We start from the raw sequence: 23,043 nt of genomic DNA on the forward strand, positions 1-23,043 counted from the left end.
TAACCTTTGTCTTGATATCAATACTAGAGCCTCTAACACCTAAATGCCACAATAGCCAGACTTAAGACCACCGTCTTCCTGTTTGAGGACTGACAGCTGATTCCGTAACTTAATACGGAACAACCCATTTTGAAAATACGGGAGGTGCAAACTAAATAATTTACATGTAGTGTAAACATGTTTTTTGTGTGCTGCTAATATACTGGTGTTGATAAAATAGTACAGTATAACTATAAAATAAGTGAAAAAATAACATTAGAGTCAAACTAAAGTATTGTGTTAAAGTAAAGCACACTTCATATCTCCCCCTTACCAGGAATGATATGGGAAAGCCCATATTCAGTGTGCCCGCCTTCCCACGCACTTCTGGTTTCGCGCGAAAAGCCGACCCGCGCGCTTTTTACTGGTTGTATATCCATTCCTCAGGAAGATTGTGATTGTAGTTGTATTTTTTTAATCTGTGGTATAATTTTTTTACTGCTGTGTGTTTTAAAATCAGGTTATATATCTTTGGAAGAACAATATCAGCTATGCCTGCTAAAACAGCCCTGTCCCTTCCTGAAGATGTGAGGAAACGGTAAGGTTGGGTTGTTTACTAGTTTACCTTTTGATTCTTTTTGGCTTTAATGTTCTCCTAGTGATAGTTACGTGCTTGTACGTCTAAGAACGCGTTCTGACTTATCGGGACGCTAGCGCATAATTTGGCGCCAGTTTAAACTTAAAGTACATTTCTTTCCCCATTGGCTTCTGGATTGTTATACCCTGCTTTTAGTCTTTGCATGCTTAATGTTTCTGTTGCATATGTAGCCATGTAGATAGTAATGGTGTTCATTCACCTCACCACGCTTAAATTACTGTTGTTAATCCAGTAATTGATAGTTTAGAGGGCGTGTTGGACCTACCCTATTTTTTTGTTAGTTTACACAGCAAATACGTCTGCCATCTATTACTAGTTTAGCTTGTGTTTGTAAACATTGGCACTTTTGCCGGGGACGTGTCATTTCAGTTACCTACCACGTGCGGTGTAGGTTATAAGTGATTGGCAGTCATTATATTTAACTTGTGCAAGAAACTTGTGTATCTGAATGGTGTAGGTCCGACCCCCGGAATCCTTGGAGAGGTGGGTATCTTGTAGCTTGCTTTAGAGTGTAGATGTTTAAACTGCTGTCAAACTCCGCAACTCCTGTCAAACAGAACAGCACAGAGAGCGCCGCCGTAGTTAATAAGTTATAACTTGTATTTTCGTGCAGCTTGTATCATGAAATTAAACGTTTTGTAACGTGGTATGGAAGAGGTATGGTGCGTTCTATGCACATTATGATTACTACTATCACAACCAGTTGTAGCATATTAGAAGTCTGGTCTTGTGGATTCCTAAACCGCAAACATCTGAATTGTGTACTCTTAAGTGGTGCACCTAACTAGATGTATCTTAAGGCTGCCTCATGTTTGTACTGTATGCTGATGAACGGGCTGCTTTTCAGAGATTATAGAGTTAGTGTATATCTGTACTATTCAACAACTTTGAGTGGTATAGAAGGGATTTTTGGCTGGTACCACGTCAATTGTAACACTTCCGTCCCTTGACCAGAACCCCCACAATTCACTAATGCCACTTTAAACTATCAAAGCCAAAGATATTTATTTAAAAAAAAAAAAAAAAAAAACTAGAAAGATCTAATGTGCTTCCACTAGTGCTGATGGTTTATTACTCTGGTTCATTATAATGTGCATAGAATGCCCTCCTCTAATGAATCTTAGATGCTCAATCGTCTTGCTCTAAATACAAAAAAAACCCAACAAAGTACTTTTTACCCCCCTAAGAGAATACTTGAATGATTTCACTATACAAGCCCAAGCAAATATCATTATAGAAGTTGTCCCACACACTAAACTGCTAGGCATTATGGTAGTCTCAAGTGTAGTACCTCGCACTTAGTTCTGTGCAGCTTTGGGTGTGCAGTCAGTGATTGGCGTGCCAAATATGTGGGGATATCCAGAAAGACTGACGGGCATGCTAAGTCGCATGTCATGTAAACTGCTAAATATTCATGCACACCATGAACTCCATCCTCATAAAAATGATTGCCTTTTTCAGGGAGGTAAGGCCCCTGCACCCCCACCCCGTGCTGTGCAACAGTGTACTACCCTCTTCAGGAAACATTCAGCCATTAAAATGGAATGGTATTCTATCTAAGCACAGTCTTGTTGGAGTTGCGCAGGTTCTGAGTCTGTAATGCTAACGGTATTTAATTTTATAAGCATAGCTTCTTGTGTTTCTACAGGTACTCTATTAATTACATCCCGTACCTTCTGCAAAATTAATATTAATGTGGCTGTTGCCTAGTCCAGCCTGGAGGTGTTTGGGGTGGGATTTGCTACTGTGCATCCTGCGAGGTACTACACTTGGAGATTACCGGCATTATTATAGATGAGGAAACCTTAACTTTGACCTATATATAAACTGTAACATAAAACACACCAAAAGCTCAGTATGCCAATTTGGCAGGGGGAGTTCCAGCCAGCCTTTCTCCCAACTAACTACGGTGTGCAAAATCTACAGACTCCTGTTGTCGTGACACTACTTGCCAAATACCAACCCAGCAAGCAACTAAGATTTGAGGATCTACTTCTGAAAGTAGAAAAGCCCACCTTACCTGCTGGTCAACTCCTTTACTCCCTTATTGTTGCCAAGGTATGGAACTCCCTTCCACCTTCTATAAAACACAGGCAGCACCACCTTCAAACAAATACTGAAAAATCATCTCGGCTCTTCCTGGCTATGCTCTATAACCTAACCTTCTCCTTATAAGATAACTAAACTCTTGTGCTTTTTGTTGCTGCTAATATTTTCTCCGTAATTATTTTTTCATCCCTTGATACTGGTACATTAATGATGATTAATATCTCTGTACATAGTGCATATAATCTGTATATATTGTGTAATGCTGTTTCTACTTCTGTACCAATTAATGATTCACTTTTTTCTATCTTTGTCGGACTCTGACCTTTTCTCCCCAGGCCTCTGCTGAAAATGAGCTCTCTTAGGGCCAGTGTACTTTCCCAGTAAACAAATGTGATAAAAATCAATGCGTTCTTGTCACATTACAATTGTGCCTCATTTGTAAGTTAATTAGGGGAGGAAGCCTTGGTCAAGCCAATGTCTAAAACTACCAAATCTGAGCATGCCAAGCATTTCAGGCCACTCTCCTTTCTGAGCATGCCAAGCATTTCAGGCCACTCTCCTTTCTGGCAATCCTTAGATCTTTTAAAAAATCATTCTTCACTGTTTAAACAAAAAATGTAGCGTATTCTCTTTATGGTAACTTTTTTTTTTTTTTTTGGTCTGGACAAAGCACCAATGCAGCCCTTTACCCTCTAAAGTGGTGACGTCCTACAAAATATTGATACCTGGCTCCTGCGTCGGTTTTCACTGACCTCTGTAAAGCTTCTGGCCTTTTTAAGCAGCAAATTCAACAAAACTTTCATGTTATGTCTGAAATTACTGAATACACAGTTCCATGATTCAGAAGCGTATTAGATCATAGGACATTACTAGGCTATTGACCTGGAAGTCATTTCAAGTCTAGATGTTTCATCCCATGTAATACCATAGATACTCATAGTCAATACCCAGGATTGTATGTGGTGGGCATTATCCCCAGTAAGAATTTAGTGCCCCATCCACTTCGTCCAGGTTCCTTTTGAACAGTGTACTAGAGGTGCTCTGCTTCGCGTGAAGTAGATATAGATTTTATTTGTGAAAATAAGCTTGGCTAACTCTCCTTTCTTGCCACTGTCTAAATGACCAGTCATATGGACTGGTAGTCCCCCCCCCCCCCTTTCATTCTCCCTGTTCCTAACTTCTGAGGCGACTTCCATTTTGTTGTAAAGCAAAAAAAATTATTTGAGAACAGTGAGACTAATACTAATCATTAGTGTATGTGGTCTATTTTTTAAATAAAATATTAAGATAGGCTTTGCAGCTACCTAGAACACTCTGGCTAGAAAATTTTCTCATGGGATGGGAGTTCAGAATACAGAATTACTAAGATACCATAACGTTTTGGATAAGGCACCAATTTGTAGGGTTTATTGTAGTAGCAAAGCAAGTTTGATGGAGTCTGTTGATGGAGTCTGTTGCTAATTTCATTAAGTAACTGTAAAAGATAAAGCTGCTACTTTAAAGTCATGTCTTTGGAATCTTCCCAATATTCTAATCCTGCCCATTCAGCTTACTGTTTACCACCAGCAACATGCACTTGAAACCTAGCGCCCATTTCCAAATACCTGAGACTTGTGTGTGTTTGTGGGGTGAAGGCACCAGGTGCTAGATGAGCAGTCTGGCACCCCTCAACTAAGTTCAAGAGCACAAAAAAAGTCCATTCAAATCTTAATGATGCTACTAAGTTCAGGTGCCAGCAGAGTCCCATTTCTGTGCCCCTCGCCTCGAAGATGAGCCAAAAAAACTTCTATTTTTAAAATTGTAGAAGCTGCTTGCTGCAACTTGTACTACACACTGCTCCTGACCAGAAAAGCAACAGCTGTTCATTTCTGTACCAGCATTCATAAGTGCCGATACAGAACTGAATACTGGTAAGCAGACCCAAGCCCAAACATGTGATGTAGTAAACCCTTTCATGAGCCGAGAAGATCTGATTTTCGTATGGTAGTGAAGCCATAGGGGAAGAGCATACCTTGAACATGTTCTCCCAATATAATATAATTTCCTCTCTGTGAAAAACTTCGCTTCATTACAATTTCAAGTAAAATGGCATTTTACATTTCTCGCACCAAGATTAGAACATGAATGCTCTGTACTCAAAATGCAAGCTGGTTCCCCAATGAGCAAAGAGCAAATCATTTGCTTACCACCCTCATATTCAAATTCATGTTCCCATGGTATACTTTCTGCCGTCTACAATTGCCTATTGTATTATGCTGGGCAAGTCACTTAACCAGATGGTGCTCCTAGTTACCCTTGAATAGGTCCACCTGTCAGTGGACTTGTCCAGTTAGAATGTGTAAACTTGGGGGCAGGGGGCTGCTTAACCAAAACTCCTACTTGGCAAGGGGTTTTTGAACTAGAGCAAGGACTTGCAGCTTCAGATACTAGCCAGATCATGCCCCTCTCTCCACACCACCTCTTCAGAAAATGAAAATTTGATGTTACAAAGATGCATTAAGGCCAGGGTAACCAAAAACTAGCTGCTTCAACTTGAATTTCCTACAGTCTTCTATCCCTTAGCCCCTACTGGGACTTCTGTTGTAGTTTACCTACTGGATACTTTTTTTTTCCCCTCCATATCTTATCTTTTGCCTAACCAGTGTACACGGTTCACCTTTCCGTACTCTGCTTTTTACTAGTCTCCCACACCACATCTTTCCCCTACCCATAGATGTCTAATTGTCTGACATTTAAATCTGTGTATGCCAAATTGTCTTGTATTAATATGCAATGACTGTTTTTTGATTGCGGGTTTGTGTTTTTTTATTATAGCTGCTTTTAGCTGTTGCTTGTCCGTATTGTAGTGTTAAGCTGTGCATTTTTCTATGTTGTATGAAATTGTCTATTTTGCTCCCAGAGCTTTTCTTCCCAGGCCACTGCTGAAAAGGGGCTACCACAAATCAGTTGGAACTACTGTAGTCAAAAGCGGCACATGGTGACCAAACTCTTGTAAAACAATATGGCCCTGCATAAGTGGCTCTGCCTCTCTTCCTCAATCCAGGAACAACCTTAAGTCAGCAGAATGCAGTTGCTTTCCAAATGTGACCTAACCTGTTCCGTATGTCTGCTGCCTTTTTTCTTACTTGCACGTTCTCTACATATTTGGCTACTTGCCATGGTGTATATACTTGACTCTGTAAAAGCTGTGCTCTTGACAGTGTAGTAATACCTGCACATTACTGTACTCGCTACAGACTACATCCCTATTGTGGAATTTTATTTACTTATGTACTGTGCACAATGCGTACTTGTTTTAATTTAAGGTGTACTGTTTCCACACCTGTGCTGGGCCTGAAATAAAACCACGTCAGTGCCCTGCTCTAGTCAACAAATCTAGGTTTCATCCAAGGTGCTTGCATCAAATTATTAAAGGAAAGGCTATGCAGATAGCTAGCATCGCAAAGGATAGCAAAAACATTTTTCATAGATGAAAGGGTTAAGGAAGTCTTCTCTGTACCACTAGATGGTGGTGTGGTACAAGAAAAGATGTAAAATATATCCAGTAAAGAACAATGATTTTAAAATTGCAGTGGATTTTGTTGAAATATGAAAAAATAGTGTTTAATGCTTGTCCAGATTTACTAAAGGTCTTTAGAGAAAACCAGTGCTCACCAAGTGAAAATTTAAGGAGACATTTTATTAAGGAAATAACAAAATTGTAGTAAAGAACAAGGAGTGTTTACATGGTAAGACTGTATTGAAGATTCTAGTATAATGCATTTATTGGAATTGTGATGTGTAATATGGGTTCATAGGTGTGTACTAGGCTAATGGCCCTGGGGCCTTTACAAGCCTAGCCATAGGATTACCCTGGCATAGTGCCACCAGACCTTAGTTCCCAGTGCATCTGTAGAGCCACTGAGTTATTCCCGGGGTGAATTCCCCCCCCCCCCCCCCCATCAGTCAAGATTTCTCTGAGGGTCACGGAGATGCTCTGTAACGTGTATGGGAAGTGTGTTCCATAGCATGGGCAGTCTCAATATGTAGTAAAGTGCTTTTGCCAAATATTTTATATACGGGCAGGGAGCCTAGAACATTTAGGGCATTTGAACATCAAAAGCAATGCTTTACATACTCTGCCAGGGCTAATTTTTTAAGCCTAGCCAGTGTGTCTGCTTTCGCCACCCCATTGATTAACTGATCTTGTCAAGCAGAGCCAATTAAGTGATCCCAGGGGTGTATTTTGTTACCATCCACTTGTCAAGGTTTCTCTAAGAGTTGGTGAAGGGCTCTGCCTGATTTTTGTTCCAAAGCATGGGGAGTGTCTGACAGAAACCTATCCCTCCAGTATGTTCTATTTATTGTTGTCTAGGTTTAGCTCACTAGAACGTGTGGCCCGCATTGACTTGGATTTCCTTAGGTGGAGCATGTCCATCAATTCTGAGTTGGACATGGCTTTGTAAGTCAGGCAGAGATCACCTCTGATTAAGCAATATGTCACTGAGTACAGCCGTTTTTCAGTCAGGCTGCTTAGGACATGTTTGAGGCCAGTAATCCTCTTGTTGAGGTACACTTGTGGTCTTTCCAGCTGTTGGAAGTGTCTTGTGAGGTACATCCCAAATGGGGCATTGTGGGTCCCCAGATCTTGTTACCCTTCTGTATTAAGGGAGCTGCCACCTATGTGGTAATTCGTGGGCGTTTTGTTTTTTCCCAAATGGGATGACTATGCATTTTTTGGCATTTAGCTCGAGGCCATGACTGACACCAGGTGTCAGTCTCAGTAAGGCCCTTTTGGAGGATGTCAGTGTTAGCTTGAGAATCCATTATGGCTCCCAGTTTGCAGTCATCGGCAAACTTGGTTAGCCATAGTCCTCCTGTGTGACTGTACTTCTGGGAAGTATATGCTGAACAGTAGGGGCCCCAGGACAGAGCCTTGTGGGACACCACTTATGACTGGTTTAGAGTCAGACCTGGAGCCTACTTTTCTTTCTGTGTGAGTTCTGTCTGTAAGCCAGTTGGCAACCCATCTTGTGACATAGGTGTTTGTTCAGGCTGGTGAGTTTTTCTGTAATACCAGAGTGGGGAATGGTGTCGAAAGCCTTGGCGAGGTCAAGGTAGGCTGTGTGAACCACCTTTCCCTCATCTATGGCCTTGGTGACTGTCTCTAAGAAGTCAGCCAGGTTTAGTAGGCATGATCTGCCCTTAAAGCCAAACTGGGTTGTGTCAAGTGTTAAGTTCCATGCAGATAGTTACCAGGGTCAGTTGTGGCCCCTCTTTTGTGGAGAGGAATAGACAAGTAAATTTATTTTTTGGTTAAAGTAGATTTGGGGGGTCAATGTGCATATCTTGGCAAATGCATGCTTTCACGGGGGCTAAATGAAGTAAGTTTAAATGCTTGAAGCAAAATCTTTGACAGTAGACACCATTTTAAGATGTAGCGCGAAGTCTTTCAAATGTAATCTCAAGGGGATAATTGGCTAGGCTTAAGTGGCTCGCAAGGGCAGTTAGCCTGGTACTAACCTATGCTCATGATTGGCAGAGTTTTAAAGTGTAGTTGCCAGCCAAGCTCCCAACCTTCAACAGAAGGCAGACGCATGTACTCACGCCTTGGGCCAATTTAGTGTCCATTCCACCTACAGCATGTCTTTGAAATGTGGAAGGAAACTGGACCACCCAGAGGAAACTCACACTACCACAGTGAGGGCATGCAGACTCAACACAAGTCACCCCAGCTGAGGATAGAGCCGGAGAGCCTTTTGCTGTGAGGAGACAAAGCTAACCGCTGCACCACCGTGGCCACCTCTACAATCTGCTTTTCTGAACAAAACACATCTGTATTTACTGCTGTAGAGACTTGGCACCACAGTAATCATCTGCCTTTAAACCCAAGTAAAACCAAGCTCCTGTCATTCACCCCAAAGAAAACACTCCCATTAACAAATCAATTCCACATTCTCTCTCTAAACACTAAATTTGAACTGGTCACCCAGACCAAACTGTTGGGCATTTTTTATAGTTCATAACCTAAAATTTGACCTACACTAAAATAACATCAGCAAGACTCAAACTGGGACTACTCTGCTGACACATTTCCTCTCCCTCCCCACAAAACAAGTACTTGCTTTCACTTAACTTTCTGTGGTGCCCCACCACTAACTAACCTCCAGTTTTCCCTTAAAATTAAATTGGAAATGTGCTACAAGATTGCCAAATTTGCAACAACCACTGCACACCTCTAAACATTAAATTGGCTTGAATCCCCCCCCCCCCAAGCTTGCTCATCTCCTGTTAACTACCCCACACACTACTTTGCCACAGGATTGCCGTGTCCTGAAGTCCGTCCTTCCCACTATAATCTCAATAGGCAACACCTCCAAATTCAGAAACCTAAACTACCCACTTAGTCAGCTGCTATACTCAGGTAATAGCTAAAATCCAGAGCAGCCTTTCTCCAGCCATTCACAGAACGCAATGTACTACCTCCTTCAAAACTGCTCTATGCACACACCTTTACTCCAAATGGATCTGTAACTGCAAAAAGCCACCTGGCTGTTACCTAGATTTTAGTGCTTTCCTACAATTTCCCCTATTTCTCCTTGTTACATACTTCCATTACTACCAATTACCTTTTCTCCTAATCTCCATCCGTTACTTTAACCCTTCTACATAGTCTTACATGTTCCATCTCATTCTCCCACTAATTTTCTCTCATACTGTAACTGCTGCAGCATCACTGCAATAGCCTCTTAATGTCTTCTCCAGCTCTAAATCTGTCATCTGAATACTAAGCATTCTATATTTACTCATACCAAGTCTGCTATAGTTGTACTACATAGTAATTGCATTCTATATTTACTCATACCAAGTCTGCTATAGTTGTACTACATAGTAATTGGTTTCATTAAGTATCAAAATGTTTCTATATATTCTAAATGTACTAGTGTTTATAAGAGCTTTTTACTCCATTTGTGCTGTATGTACTCAAAATGTGTGCCTTGTGATGTACTATATATCCTGCCTCTGTTTCATGTGGAGCTTTCCTGTCTGGGCCTCCACTGAAAATGGGCTCTGCTTGGCCCAGTGGACTTTCCTGGTACACAAATTACACAAATGCCAGTAAATAAAGAATAAATGTACATGACATGTGACTTTCACCTAATGTGCATGTTGGAGACAATATAGCTGTAGGCTCCAGTAACTGCAAGCTTTGAACAGCCTGTAGGGACTAAAAGTAGTTTTGAACAGAATTGGCATTCACTTCAAGGTGGTATTCTGAGACTGTAATATTGTGGGTTAATCCCTTTTCACTACTACCATATGGTGTTCTCTGTATATTTTATGCAATGTGTCTTCTGCTTGTCATGTACTGGGGGATTTATGTCATTAGGGTTGATATGCTTCAGACAGACCTATTGGGAGGTGTGAAGAAACTGCTTTAGTTTATCCTATTGACCACTCTCTGGTACAAGATGAATGCTAGAATGGGTAAAGGGAACCTTTTGGGCTAGTTACTACTTTGCCTTGTATTAATGAGTGCTCACTGACCTCCAGTACTGGAGCAGGTCAGTATGTTGTACTGTTGGAGAGGTTCCAACACTAGAAATGTCATTGTTTCATGGAAATTATTCACAGATGTTAATTTCTTCCAGTCTGCTTTTTCTAGTACATTGTGCTTTTAATTGCCTCCTTTTGCAATGGTTAGCTTCCCTCCTTGATCATTTGAATTAGAAATGCAGTTGTGCTACTCTGAACTCTCTTGGTGACACTCCTCATTAACATGTTGAACTTAACTTCCGGGCATTTTATTTATTAGTGACACTTGATTACTGGGAAGTCCAACGAAACCTCTCAAGTGGAGGCCTGGGGTGAGTTGCTAAAAGCATTAAAACATTAAGAACAGTGATATTACAATCTTCAGAAACACTGTTTAAATTATATCCATTCTTAACCAATGTTTTTATAAGTTGTAGAATTTAATATTTAGAAAAATTTTAAGCTAGTTTATAGATTTAAAGTTGGGTTATTATAAGTCGTGCCCATGCTTAGGTTGTGACAGAAATAACTCATTCACCTGTGACAGCCAAATATGATATCCCCAAACCAAAATGTATTTAAATTCATTTGGTTATGGGTGTCGGTTCTTACAAAATACATAATTTGAATCTGTTTGACTGAGTTAATGTATGGAATCCTTAGTGGATCTTAGATGCAGCTGAGGAAATATAGTATATTTATAGTATAGTAAATTATAGTAGTCCATTATCCAGACTAATTGGGACCTAGAGTAGTTTGGATAATCAAATATACACTTTAACCAGATTAAGTGTTTTTTCCTGCATGCAGGAATACACTTTCAACCATTTGATTGCAATGGGCAATAAGGAATATTTTTCATAAGCTGGTTACAAGCTCAAACCATGCTCGAGCAAATGCATAAAATGTTTGCTTATTCAGACTTATGATTTTTTTTTTCCTAACCAAAAGCTTTGGAAGGCTAATTCTGATAACTGACATTTCTGATCTACGTTTGGATAATTGACTACTGTAATTTGAGTGAGTTGTTAGTAATTGTTAAAGGTGTTATGTACAGTGGGGTGGAAGAAACCCAAGGGGTGACTCAGAATTGAGAAGCTAAACCAGACCACATTAAGTGTACAGTTCCAGAATGGCAAGCAATGTGATTATGCAAGGTCCAGTGTTCTCAGTTATCTTAATGTTGCAACTATACTGCTTGGCTAACTGATGTTGGACTCAAAATGTTCCTCCTCATCCATCCTAAAACTTGTGATTTGGGGAGAAAAGGAGTGTGGTTCCAGTTAAAATTGTAGACCTTTTCAGAAGTGAAGTGTGCAAATTCACATTCTCAGATCTCATATTTGTATTATTCTTAAAGTGCTCTTGATTTCTTTCTGACTGGCAGTAAGAAAGGTTTATGAGGTGCAGCCGTTCTGTACCAGCATCTCAAATTCCATGAAGATTACTAACCGATGTGGTGGATCCTAGATGGCCAACTGAGAGCAGTGAATTTGAGAGCTCCATAAACTAGTATATAGGAAAATTTGTATTTTTCAAGTTTAAAATGTAAAGTCTATAAACTACTAAACTACATATCAATTTTGGTAGAGATGTACACAACTTTTCCTGTCAATTAACTTTGAGATGTATTGAGTCACTGAATAGGAACTTGAGGAATTCTCATCCAGATGCTGCTTTGAAAAAAAAATGACTTCTACCTTAGTCTTTTGAAGATGGATGGCTTTAAAAATGACTTGGAAAACCTCAAATTAAAATATAAAAAATGGACTGATACCATTAAGGAACTATTACAGCAACACTGTAGAAAAAAATAACTTCCCTAAATGACCTTGAAGGGAGACTCAATTTCTGCTTAAACAGAATACATGGCTGCTTAACAAAATGGATGACTTGGAAAGGAGAAACAGAAGATCTTTGGTCTGCCTGAAAACACTGAAGAAGAGATCCTGAATTTAAGACTTGAAAGGGGGACTTTCATTTGGAATTGAAAGGGCACATAGAGCACTGAGGAAACCTGCTTCTAACTCAACAAATACTCCACCTAGAGCCATAGTTATAAAAAATTCTTTTGTTTCTGGACCGGGAACTAATATTAAAATCCTGCTTGGAGAAAAGCACCCTTAAAAGGCAAAGCCTGAGGCTTGACAATGATTATTCTTCCAGAATACTAGAACAAAAGGTCTGGCCAATAATTAAACTGAAACAAAGCAACATTAAAGCACAGCTGGCCTTTCCAGCCAAGATAAAAATAATTTTTGCCAATGAGATGAGAAACTTAATGAGACGGGCTACTATATTCAAACACTGTCTATCCCAGAAGAAATGAATGGATGGTCCCTACTCTTAAAATAAAAATCCTTGGACTAATGCTAGAAAGAAACAACAAAATACTGATTCCAAGAAAGCTGTCCCCCAAAAAAAACTTACAACTACACCTCTCGGGAAGTATCAACTGATATGGTACATGTCATTTTTTTATTTTAAAGGGGTTAACAGTAATGATGTGTACAGAATGATCAAAAGGTAGGTCAAGATGTGTTAATATTGATGTATACAAGCCAAACAAAGCAACATAGAATACAAACACAAGTTCATATTCCCTACCTCTATGAACACATCTGCAGTTTTCATTGATTTTACTTAAGTAATTTAATTCAACAAGGTACCATTCATTCGAGTTCAGACTCGAATGTAACATATTAACATCCTGTATAATAGTAGTAACTTGTGTTTTGAAGAAAAAATGCTGTATGGAGACTAAATGCTTCTAAAGTATAATTTAGAAATGTCCTGTATATCCTGGTTAAGTAGTAGCAAGCTCAGGACAAATGTCATTCTGTCTATAGTTTAATATCAAATTATGGCAGGTATCACAGCTACAAGCACTGTGACCAATCCTGATATGGTGTGCATGGATGCAGCTGTCTGGCAGAAAGTACAAATGCCATTCTGTCCTAAACATAGGTAATATCAATTATGGCAGGTATCCTAGCTTTTGAATGCTGTTTAAGCCTGACAATGGTGTATGTGGATGCAGCTGTTGCCATTTTTGTCTCGAGGAGAAAAGCTGTGGGTTGCAGCTTGTGATGGAGGTTTACTGATCCTTGTGTTTTAGGAAGAGGCATTTGGTGTTTTAGCCTGGATCCAGGGGGAAGGGATGGATAGAACTGTGTATTTTGTTTTTTTGGGATATGTTGACAAAGAATGGTGGGAGGGCTGGAGGAGTCTCTCTTGGGAGGTTTTTAAATCTGTGTTTGCTCCGTTTTCCTGGTTGCTGCCTCACTGAAAGGGTGGGAAGTTGGGCTTGAAGTTGCAGTGAAGTGGAGCTTTGCTTCAGGTGCATTGCGAGCCTCTGGTATGCACTCCCAGGTTGCTATGGTAACGAGACTGACACATGCTTATCTGCTTTTGAGGAGCCACCGAGATTCTGGGCAATGCCATTTTTGGTTTTAAAAAAAAAGTATATAATAAAAGGGCTGTTTAAAACCACATGTACACATTGATGGTCTCCCAACACTTTGTTTAGCTCTAAGTTGATTCTTGATGGGGGGGGGGGGTGCAATTTTATATTTAAAATGTATTTTGATCCAAACGCATTAAGGACTTCCATAAGAGTGGAGGTTTGAGTTGTGAAAGACTGAGAGCACTTGAAGTGAGCGTGTTCAAATGTGTTGGGCATATGGGAATAGCTGATTCTATGGGGTGTTTGGGGTTGCCAGGAATTGCTAGAGTTATCAGATTTCCTTCATGGAAATATCTGTGGGAATGGGAAGGTGTGTTGAATGGTTTACTGGCAGAGTGGTCACTGCGTGGAACAGGCTGGTAAAATGGAACGGGACAAATTGGTTTGGATATTTTAAGAACAGCCTGGCAACATGTACTAGTGAATGGTATTCTGGCAAAACTGGATGGGGCATTGTTGCCTGTGCTTGAGTACTTGTGAGTGTGTGTGTGTAAGGATGGAAATATATTTAACAAATAAGAAACTAGAAGGGTCTCGTAATTTAAAATCTATGGACTGTATAAACATGCTTGGAAGGAGCTAATGATGAGAATATACATCACAGCTTGTGGCTCTCTAAGAAACAGCCAAACAAATACAATAGTTATAATGTGTGATTTTTTTTAGTAAATCTAGACATAAAATATGCAAGTCGTATATAAGATGAAGCAGTCTGAATTTAGTTAGGATTTAATAACATGGGCTTGTGTAGAACACCAAATGACATTCACTACATTGAACATCAAGGGGAAGCATGATTTTCTTATGCAAGTAAATATGCATAAGTCATAATTGCTTTAACTTGAATTGTAGTTTTTATAACCCATCTTGACCTTGCGTAATACTTAAGCAGTTACCAAGGTGTAACTAATGTTTTATGCACTACATCAAACGGACCCAGTTGTTCAAGGGAAACAATAGACACCTGAACTGTGAATGTCACAGAATAACAATCACATTCTGAGCAATCACTCAAACCTTTGCTGATTATAAATGTTGCTATTTAAATCTAAACACTTTCAGTATATGCCATAAAATGGCCCTTTAATGCTTACAAGTTACGTTTCCATATCCATAATCGCAATAAGTGAATTTGTTTTTAATACATAGTTTTTCTCATTTTGTAATAGACATGCAAATCCTTGTGTAGGAAATGGGGGGGTGGGGGGTGCAATGAATTAAAATGCACCAACTTTCATCCATGTTTACATAAAACAAGGTTGTTGCATTAAAGCAAGTTTGCAACAATGTAATAGACAAAAACCAAAACCCCAAATTACTCCGATGGAGGTAGAGCAAACACTACCGAGGTAGTGGATACTGGCAATCACTCACAAAGACTGGTACGTGAATGTCACAAATACGAACTGGAGCAACATAAAACGCTCGCAGATGAAAACGCTCGCAGATGAAAACGCTCGCAGATGAAAACGCTCGCAGATGAAAACGCTCGCAGATGAAAACGCTTGCAGATGAAAACGCTTGCAGATGAAAACGCTTGCAGATGAAAACGCTTGCAGATGAAAACGCTTGCAGATGAAAACGCTTGCAGATGAAAACGCTTGCAGATGAAAACGCTGTACTGTTCTGTTCACACCGGTTTATTACAAGTATTACCTAGGTTTCGTATTTGTGACATTCACGTACCAGTCTTAGTGAGTGATTGCCAGAATCCACTACCTCGGTAGTGTTTGCTCTACCTCCATCGGAGTAATTTGGGGTTTTGGTTTTTGTCTATTACTAGTTTGCGGCTGTTCCGTATGGATGTTGAGGGAGACACCGCTGATGTGATGGAACTTCTAAGGCAAGTTAACTAACAATTAAAGGAGCACACTGTTAATTAACAAGTTGATGTCAAACCAAATAGTACAAAATGATGGTTACGGGAAGTTTGGGGTTGCCTCTTACACAACCAACCCCCATTTCCGATAATCTACACAGTGGCAGGCAGGAGGTAACAGGTAATACTACCTCTGTAGCTAACAACGGCCAACGGGCTTTGTATAACTGCGATTTATGGAAGACTCATAGTTATTCATTTCACAATGAAAAAACCATTACAAATAATAGTGATGTGCACATTCACAAACCTATGAAAGAACTGCTTAGAGACTTTGAGAGAAAGTTATTTAAACTTAAGCGAACACAAATGGAAAATGGATACCTGAGGAGAAATATTGAATTGGGAATGGTTCCTAAGGGGTTAAGACTATGGAGATACCCTAATGGATGTGACTCTCAGCAAGATATGCTCAACGAATTACATGAACTATTTAATAAAACAGGTTTGAAACTTATGGAAATCATGATTAGGTATAACTCCAAAAAAAATCGATGACCTGTTGAGTGAATTGGGAGTCTCTTAATCGGAGTATTAGTCAGTATTTAGACCATCACTTAAAGATGGGAATGACTAAGTTCACCCATGTGCTCAAGGATTCGTGGGATTTTTTAGGAAAATTGAGTTCATTTCAATATAATCATAATTATATATTTGTCACAATGGATGTCAACAATCTATTCACGGTTATACTGCATGAAACAGGATTGGTATGGTTAGAGGCACAGCTATTTGAAACTAATTTGTATGATCAGGACCAAATTAATACGTTGACTAGACTTATGGATATAGTTTTAAGGCATAATTACATATTTTATGAGGGGAATTATTAGACAGGTCAATGGTGTGGCCATGGGGGCAGCATGTGCCCCCATGTTTGCTAATTTTATTATGACTTTCTGGGAACAATTATTTGTTCAAATCTGAATTTTTTATTCATGTGAAATTTTATTCAAGATTTTTAGATTTGTTCATTTGGGATGGGGAGCAAATTGAATTAGAGGCTTTTATTGACTACATTAATAGTAGTATTTGGTTCTTAACATTCACACATGAGTTGAATAGAGACACCATTACATATCTGGATGTTAGACTTACAGTGGATAGAAATAGTGGGAAATTGGAATCTAAAATATTCAGGAAGTCCACTTTTTCAAATTCGTACCTGCATTACGCAAGTTGGCACCCTGACCATCAGAAAAAGGCTATAGTTAAAGGGCAGATGGTCAGGGCAGCAAGAATGGTGAGCAACATTTATGAATTTTATGAAGAATTAAATTTTATGATGTCCCTGTTTATCAATCGTGGATATCCTGAGGAGTTGTGTAAAAATGTGTTAAATGAAGTTGAGTAAGAGGGACACAGGTTTTTAATAACCATTATTAGTGGTTTTATGTCTGAAGACAATTTGACAGGTGGGCGACATCCATATAGGAATTAAGTTCCATTCCTTTTTATATTACAACGTATAATGATATTTCTTATATTAAGAAAATAAGATAAAAATTGGCAATTAATGGTCATGGACAATAATTTAGGAAGAATATTCCGGGGTAATATCACATGTATATTTAAAGGACCTACCATTCAAAAAATTATTTGAAAAGGGGTCAAATAATAATGGAGTAAGTAATAAGAAATTGGGTAATTTTAAGTGTGGTAGGTGCTCTGTGCCCATACATTTTTACTACTGGTAAGAATGTTATGGTCAGTCATTGTCATATTAAAATAGGGAGTCATTTTAATTGTTACTCAACCAATGTGGTGTACATAGCTATATGTCAACTTTGTGATGCGTTTTATGTAGGAAAGACGAGCAGGCATATGAGAGAGAATTGGGGAGCACCTGAGTGATATCAAAAAATCCAAGTGTACCAATGCGTTGGCAAGACATGTTACACAGAATACCAATCATCATTTTAGATTTTTTGGGGCATCACAAATTATTAAAGATCAGCAAGGTAGGATCACTTCCTATGATTTGGATGCAGAAGAATTAAAAATACAAATCAAGTTGAATGCATACAATTGGCCTGGTATTAACGAGTGTTGTAGTATTAAACCCATTCTTAGATTATAAAGGTAGATTATATATATATATATATATATATATATATATATATATATATATATATATATATATATATATTATACAAACACATCAATAGGGAGGTGTTATAGGTTAATATACATTATTTAATCAATTTTTTGTGTGCACACAATGTTAATGGTTTTAACATGTACAAAATAAGGTTTTTATTTAATTTTTAATAGGTTACGTAAGGGTTTTTAATATTTATGTGATCACTTATATATATATATATATATATATATATATATATATATTCTATATATTGTGTGTATGTATATGTGTGTGTGTATATATATATATATATATATATATATATATATATATATATATATATAGATATATATATAGATTTACATGTTTACATTTTTTATATTATGTGTTGGTTATTTCATCTGAATTTGCACAACAGTTTTTTATAATATTTGTTATGTTGTGTTATTAGATTGTTTACATTGTTTAGAGTGATTAAGTTAATTTATAATAGGATTTATAGTCCAAAATCAAAAATTAATCCATTTTATTTTATGTTATATATATATATATATATACACATTATATGGAAGGTTGTGTGTTTTTAAATGATGGGTGGAGGACTGGGATTTGATTGATTAATTGTTGCATTAAGGGTGCATTTTATAGTTTATGTAATCTGATGAAGTCCATGGAAACTGACGAAACCTAGGTAATACTTGTAATAAACCGGTGTGAACAGAACAGTACGGAGTTTTTGTCGAGTGTTAGAGTGTTCATCTGCGAGGATTTTATGTTGCTCCAGTTCGTATTTGTGACATTCACGTACCAGTCTTTGTGAGTGAGTGCCAGAATCCACTACCTCGGTAGTGTTTGCTCTACCTCCATCGGAGTAAGTTTGCAACAATGTTGGCAAACATTGAACTGTAACTTCTGATATCCAGTAAAATACATTGTATTATAAACCATTAAGTATAAATATTACCATCTATTTATAAAGTAGTAGGTTTTGAAAGACTTCAATAAGGGTGAATGTTAACTGTGCTATAACCTTTTACTGAGGTTGTATATATGTACTTTACTATGAATTGCTTGTCATTTCTTTCATGTAAATATTAATTGCTTATACAATAAGTAGACATTGTATTAGAATTCTGTCTAATCTACAGTACTATATCCAAAATATTATAAATATTGCTTATTCCTGTTACAAATATTCTCCATATGATTCAATTTGTGGAGCGAAGATGTTCTGGATGGATTTACCTTATCCTTCTATGCCAGTGGCTTAAACAGTCTTAGCAAGAGATCAAATTTACTGAAATATTTAAAACTGAACAAAGTACAAATTGTCTTCAAGAAACTCTTTTCAAAACAAATGACAATTACAAATGGAATCCTAAGGAATATATGATATTAGTGCAATCCACTTGTACGACAGACAAAAGGGGTAACAATTTATGGGAAAAAAATGATAACCCAGAAATCATTTAAAAGTATGATAAGGCCTTATGGCATTAGTAATAATAGTTAAATATAATAGAGTATGGACCCTAGCCTAGCTAATCTAAACTGGTTCCCAAGCATTGAATCAGTAAGTTTTAAACACTTGGATTTAATTTCTAATAATTATAAAGGCAACTTAATATTGGGAGAAGATTTTAATGTAGTATTTGTAGTTTCAGAAATATCAGACTGCTGCATACATCTGCTGTTTCAAAAGCTTTGAACAAGCGGGTAGAATAATTTCATCTTGTAGATACTTTAAAAATTTAAAGAAAATTGTTTTTCCCATCAAGATCAGACTTGGTACCCAAACTAGAATTGATAAAATATTTGCTGCCCAAACTAGAATTGATAAAATATTTGCTGCCCATGACTTTTACTCCAAAATCATTAATTTCTCAATCAATCTCTGCCCCTTTTCGGACCACAATTTGGTATTAAAACTTCAAAATGGGTACAAACCATTAATCTTTAACTACAGGATTCCAGCTTATATAACTTCAAACCCTGGTTATCTGAATTGCCGCTCTTGGCTATTAAGTACGTGTGTGTGTACTATAATCTATATATCTAATCTCTTTACCTCTGAATCTATACATATGACAAAGGGTAAACAAGGATGTCCCATGTCACCAATACTGTTTGCTTTGGCCATTGAAATATTGGCAGATTCAATGCGTAACGATACAAAAGTCAAAGGAGTAGATGTTTATGAACAGTACAATTCAAAATTAATGCTCTTTGCTGATAACATATTAACATTATCCAATAAAGAGACCTTAGAAGAATTAGATATTTTAATTGACAAATTTTATAGGACTTAAGGGCTCCATTTCAATAAATCAAAATTTTTATTTTTAAATTAAAAAAAAATTGCTGATGAGGGGTAATTGCATTATAGAGAAACAAGAATCTACCTTAAAATATCTAGGAATTGAGTTATGCAAGGATAATGAATTTGTCTCACTACAATAATATCAATACAGTTAAAATCTCTGTGGAAAAGTGGAACCAAATAATTGAAGATGGACTACAGTTAAAATGATTTTGCTACCCAAGATTGTATATATAGCTTTGGCAATACAACGGTTACCAGAAAGTATATTCTAAGAAATATTCATGCCTAATGGTTTCCCAAAAGAAACGGAATAGCGTTAATACATATCGGACATGGAAATTGGAAGGATTAAATTTTCCTGATATAGAAACGTATGTCTATATTCTGCAAATTGGAAAGAATTACTAATAAATTTGATTTACAAAATTTCAAAACTGATATTGTATTAGTATGCAATATAACATGACTAAAACTCATTATTTCATTGACTTCATTTAAGAAAATTAATGCAAATATAGATCTAAAAATGTGGTCTAACACCATTCATAAAAAATGTGGTTTGATAGCTTTTTGCAACTATGAATGGTGTTATCTACATAATATACAGAGACATTTAATTCCTGGGATTTTGTTGGTTTCAGTGTATCAAAGAACTAAAAGTTCTGGATAAGCAAACACTAGAAACATACAAAATTTCACAACCAGATTAGCAAACTATGCAAAGCATTCTGACTTTTTCAGAATATTTATGCAAAATTAGTAATTCATCTAAAGAAATACAAACTTACAAAATATCTTTATGAAATCGTATATAATTATGACATATTTCCCAAGATGCTGATAAATTATAAAACCAAATTCTCGTATTAGAATTGTATAACAAAAGGACAGTCAAAGATGACTGAAGAAATTAAATCAAATATTTTATCAATAAAACATAATCCTTTACACAATACTGGAAAGCTTTTAATTGGAAATGCTTGTGCAGAGCATTCTTGACTCAAGACAGAATTACTAAAATTAATTCTTCCACAAAGAATATGTTGGAGATGTGAGCAAATACACAGTGCAGATTGGAATCACATTTTTTCAACTTACCATTACAAAATGGCTTAATTGTAGTAAAACTTTTTACAAGCTTTATTAAATTGTTTAACTGATCTAACACTCTAGTATTAATGTGTACAATGGTCCTCATTTGAGTCATATGCATCTAGTATGGACAATACTTGCAATCTCAAGGAAGTGTATAACAAGAAGATGGAATACAAATGCAGTACTGAGTTGGAAGACTTCTACAGCTTACTAAAGACCACAGCATTGTTGGAAGTTAAAATTAAAGAATTAAGGATTCATCCTAAGCCATTTATTAACAATCCATGGAAAAATCTTGACACTTTACAATAACTGAACAAATACACTCTAACTGGATTGTTATACCTATAAAGTAATTGTATATATTGAGCTGTGTTAGTGTCAGGCTGATGTAAATAGTGTACATAGTTATTTCAAATGTTGTATACAAATACTATGAAATTTATTCAACTGTAGTTTGTAAAAATGCAGGAGTAATTTAGTGTACGCCTCTCCCACCTGTTTAGTTTTGTCTATTTCTTGAGTGAAGACATTGAGGACTGGGGAAAAGGTGATATACAGCAAAATCTAGTTGTTGCGCAACTGCTTTAACATTCTGAGAGCCAAGTAAAAAAATCTGTTGCGGTCCTGAATGATCTAGTGTTGAACAGATCTTCTCTATACCCAGTAACATTCTGGATGTCACTTGGTCTTAAAGGTGGGGCTGTTGGTCTTTGCAAATCTGTATTTGAGCTTCCATTGTTTTGAGTAATGACTACAGTGGTTTCATGCTTAAGCATTTAATCATATCTGTCTAGGAAAGTGTGTACCTAAATTGTTTGTACTGTAGTTATAGTGAAACTGGAATCCTGTAAAGATCCTGATCTACTTACTGTAGCAAGATGTTCTTCATCTCACATTGCTGCAGTCATAACCTGTGGATAGTCCGCTGTCCTCGGTCGGCCCGAATACCAAAGTGTTAGGCTGGTGTCGGTCATGGTCGCTCAGATCTGACGTCAGTACGCCGTGGTACTAAAGCGCATGACCGACGCCATATCCTCAGTCTTTCTTACCGCGTGGTCCAAAGCAGAAGCAGCGTTTGCAAGTGCCGTTCGGCGTCCTGAAATTTTCGTATTCTGAGTTTCAGACCGAAGACCAAGTTGGGCTAAGTACCCCGTTGGGGAATATATTTGTCTTTTCTTGCCTCAGTTAAATCCGGATGTCAGAAAAAGTGAATAATTGTATTTCTTGTGGGGAAACAGATACCTCATAGGGATTACCACTCTCTTTGTATTCCTTGCTTTGGGCCTGAGCACAATGTAGTCGGGTGTCGCTTTTGTGCTAGATTTAATAAGCGCACCATTAAACGCAGGTTAGATTGTGCTAGGCTTGTCTTCGGTAAGCGGTGTAATTACAATATGCCGTCGGATCCTCCGCCCGCTACCGCTAAGAAGCGTAAGGAAAAATCGTTAAGTCCAAGCAGGATGAGTCGTCTGTTACGGACGCCGGTTCTTTAGAAACTACGGTGGAATCTGTAGATCCAGCCGAGGTTTCAGCTGAGTCTCAAGGGGAGCCTTGAATTTTGCAGGATGTGGCCTCTCAGGAGTCGGGTCAAGCTGAGGGTCAGGTCTCTGTAGTCCCTTCTTTGCATAAGGTGGTTAGGCCTTCTACTTCTGTCTCTAAGGTACCTTCCAAGGTCAGGCCTGGTTTGTCTTCCTCTGGCGTCAGCCCTAGTTCTGCAGGTTCTGTACCTAAAAAGCATATGCTGAAAATGGCAGAAGATTTGATTTCCTTAATCAGGGGTTCTTTGCCCCCTCCAGATAAGAGGCCTAGGGTAGAGCCAGAGGTGGAAGGATTGGAGCATTCCTCAGATTCCTCAGATTACTCTGAGTCTTCGGCTGAAGACATTCAGGATTTTCCTCCTTATTCTGATTCAGATGCAGAGGATTCTAGTCCTTCTGCTTCCCCTCCAGAGGATTTTTCTTTTTCTGAAACCCTGCATTCCATGAGGGAGCAT

General features: G+C 37.9%; 1 protein-coding gene across 1 annotated transcript in view; it reads left to right on the forward strand.

Moving 5' to 3' along the window:
- The first annotated feature begins 349 nt into the window (after nucleotides 1–349).
- DNMT1 (DNA methyltransferase 1) overlaps nucleotides 350–23,043 on the forward strand; it is an 862,083-nt gene continuing 839,389 nt past the window's right edge. Inside the window, exon 1 of the mRNA XM_044084674.1 lies at nucleotides 350–577. Coding sequence (XP_043940609.1) covers nucleotides 531–577 — 47 coding nt within the window. The 5' untranslated portion in view covers nucleotides 350–530. The remainder of the gene's footprint in view (nucleotides 578–23,043) is intronic.

The sequence above is a fragment of the Protopterus annectens genome, chromosome 9.part0, assembly GCF_019279795.1.
Source record: "Protopterus annectens isolate FY-2018-M chromosome 9.part0, PAN1.0, whole genome shotgun sequence".
Classification (NCBI taxonomy): domain Eukaryota; kingdom Metazoa; phylum Chordata; order Ceratodontiformes; family Protopteridae; genus Protopterus; species Protopterus annectens.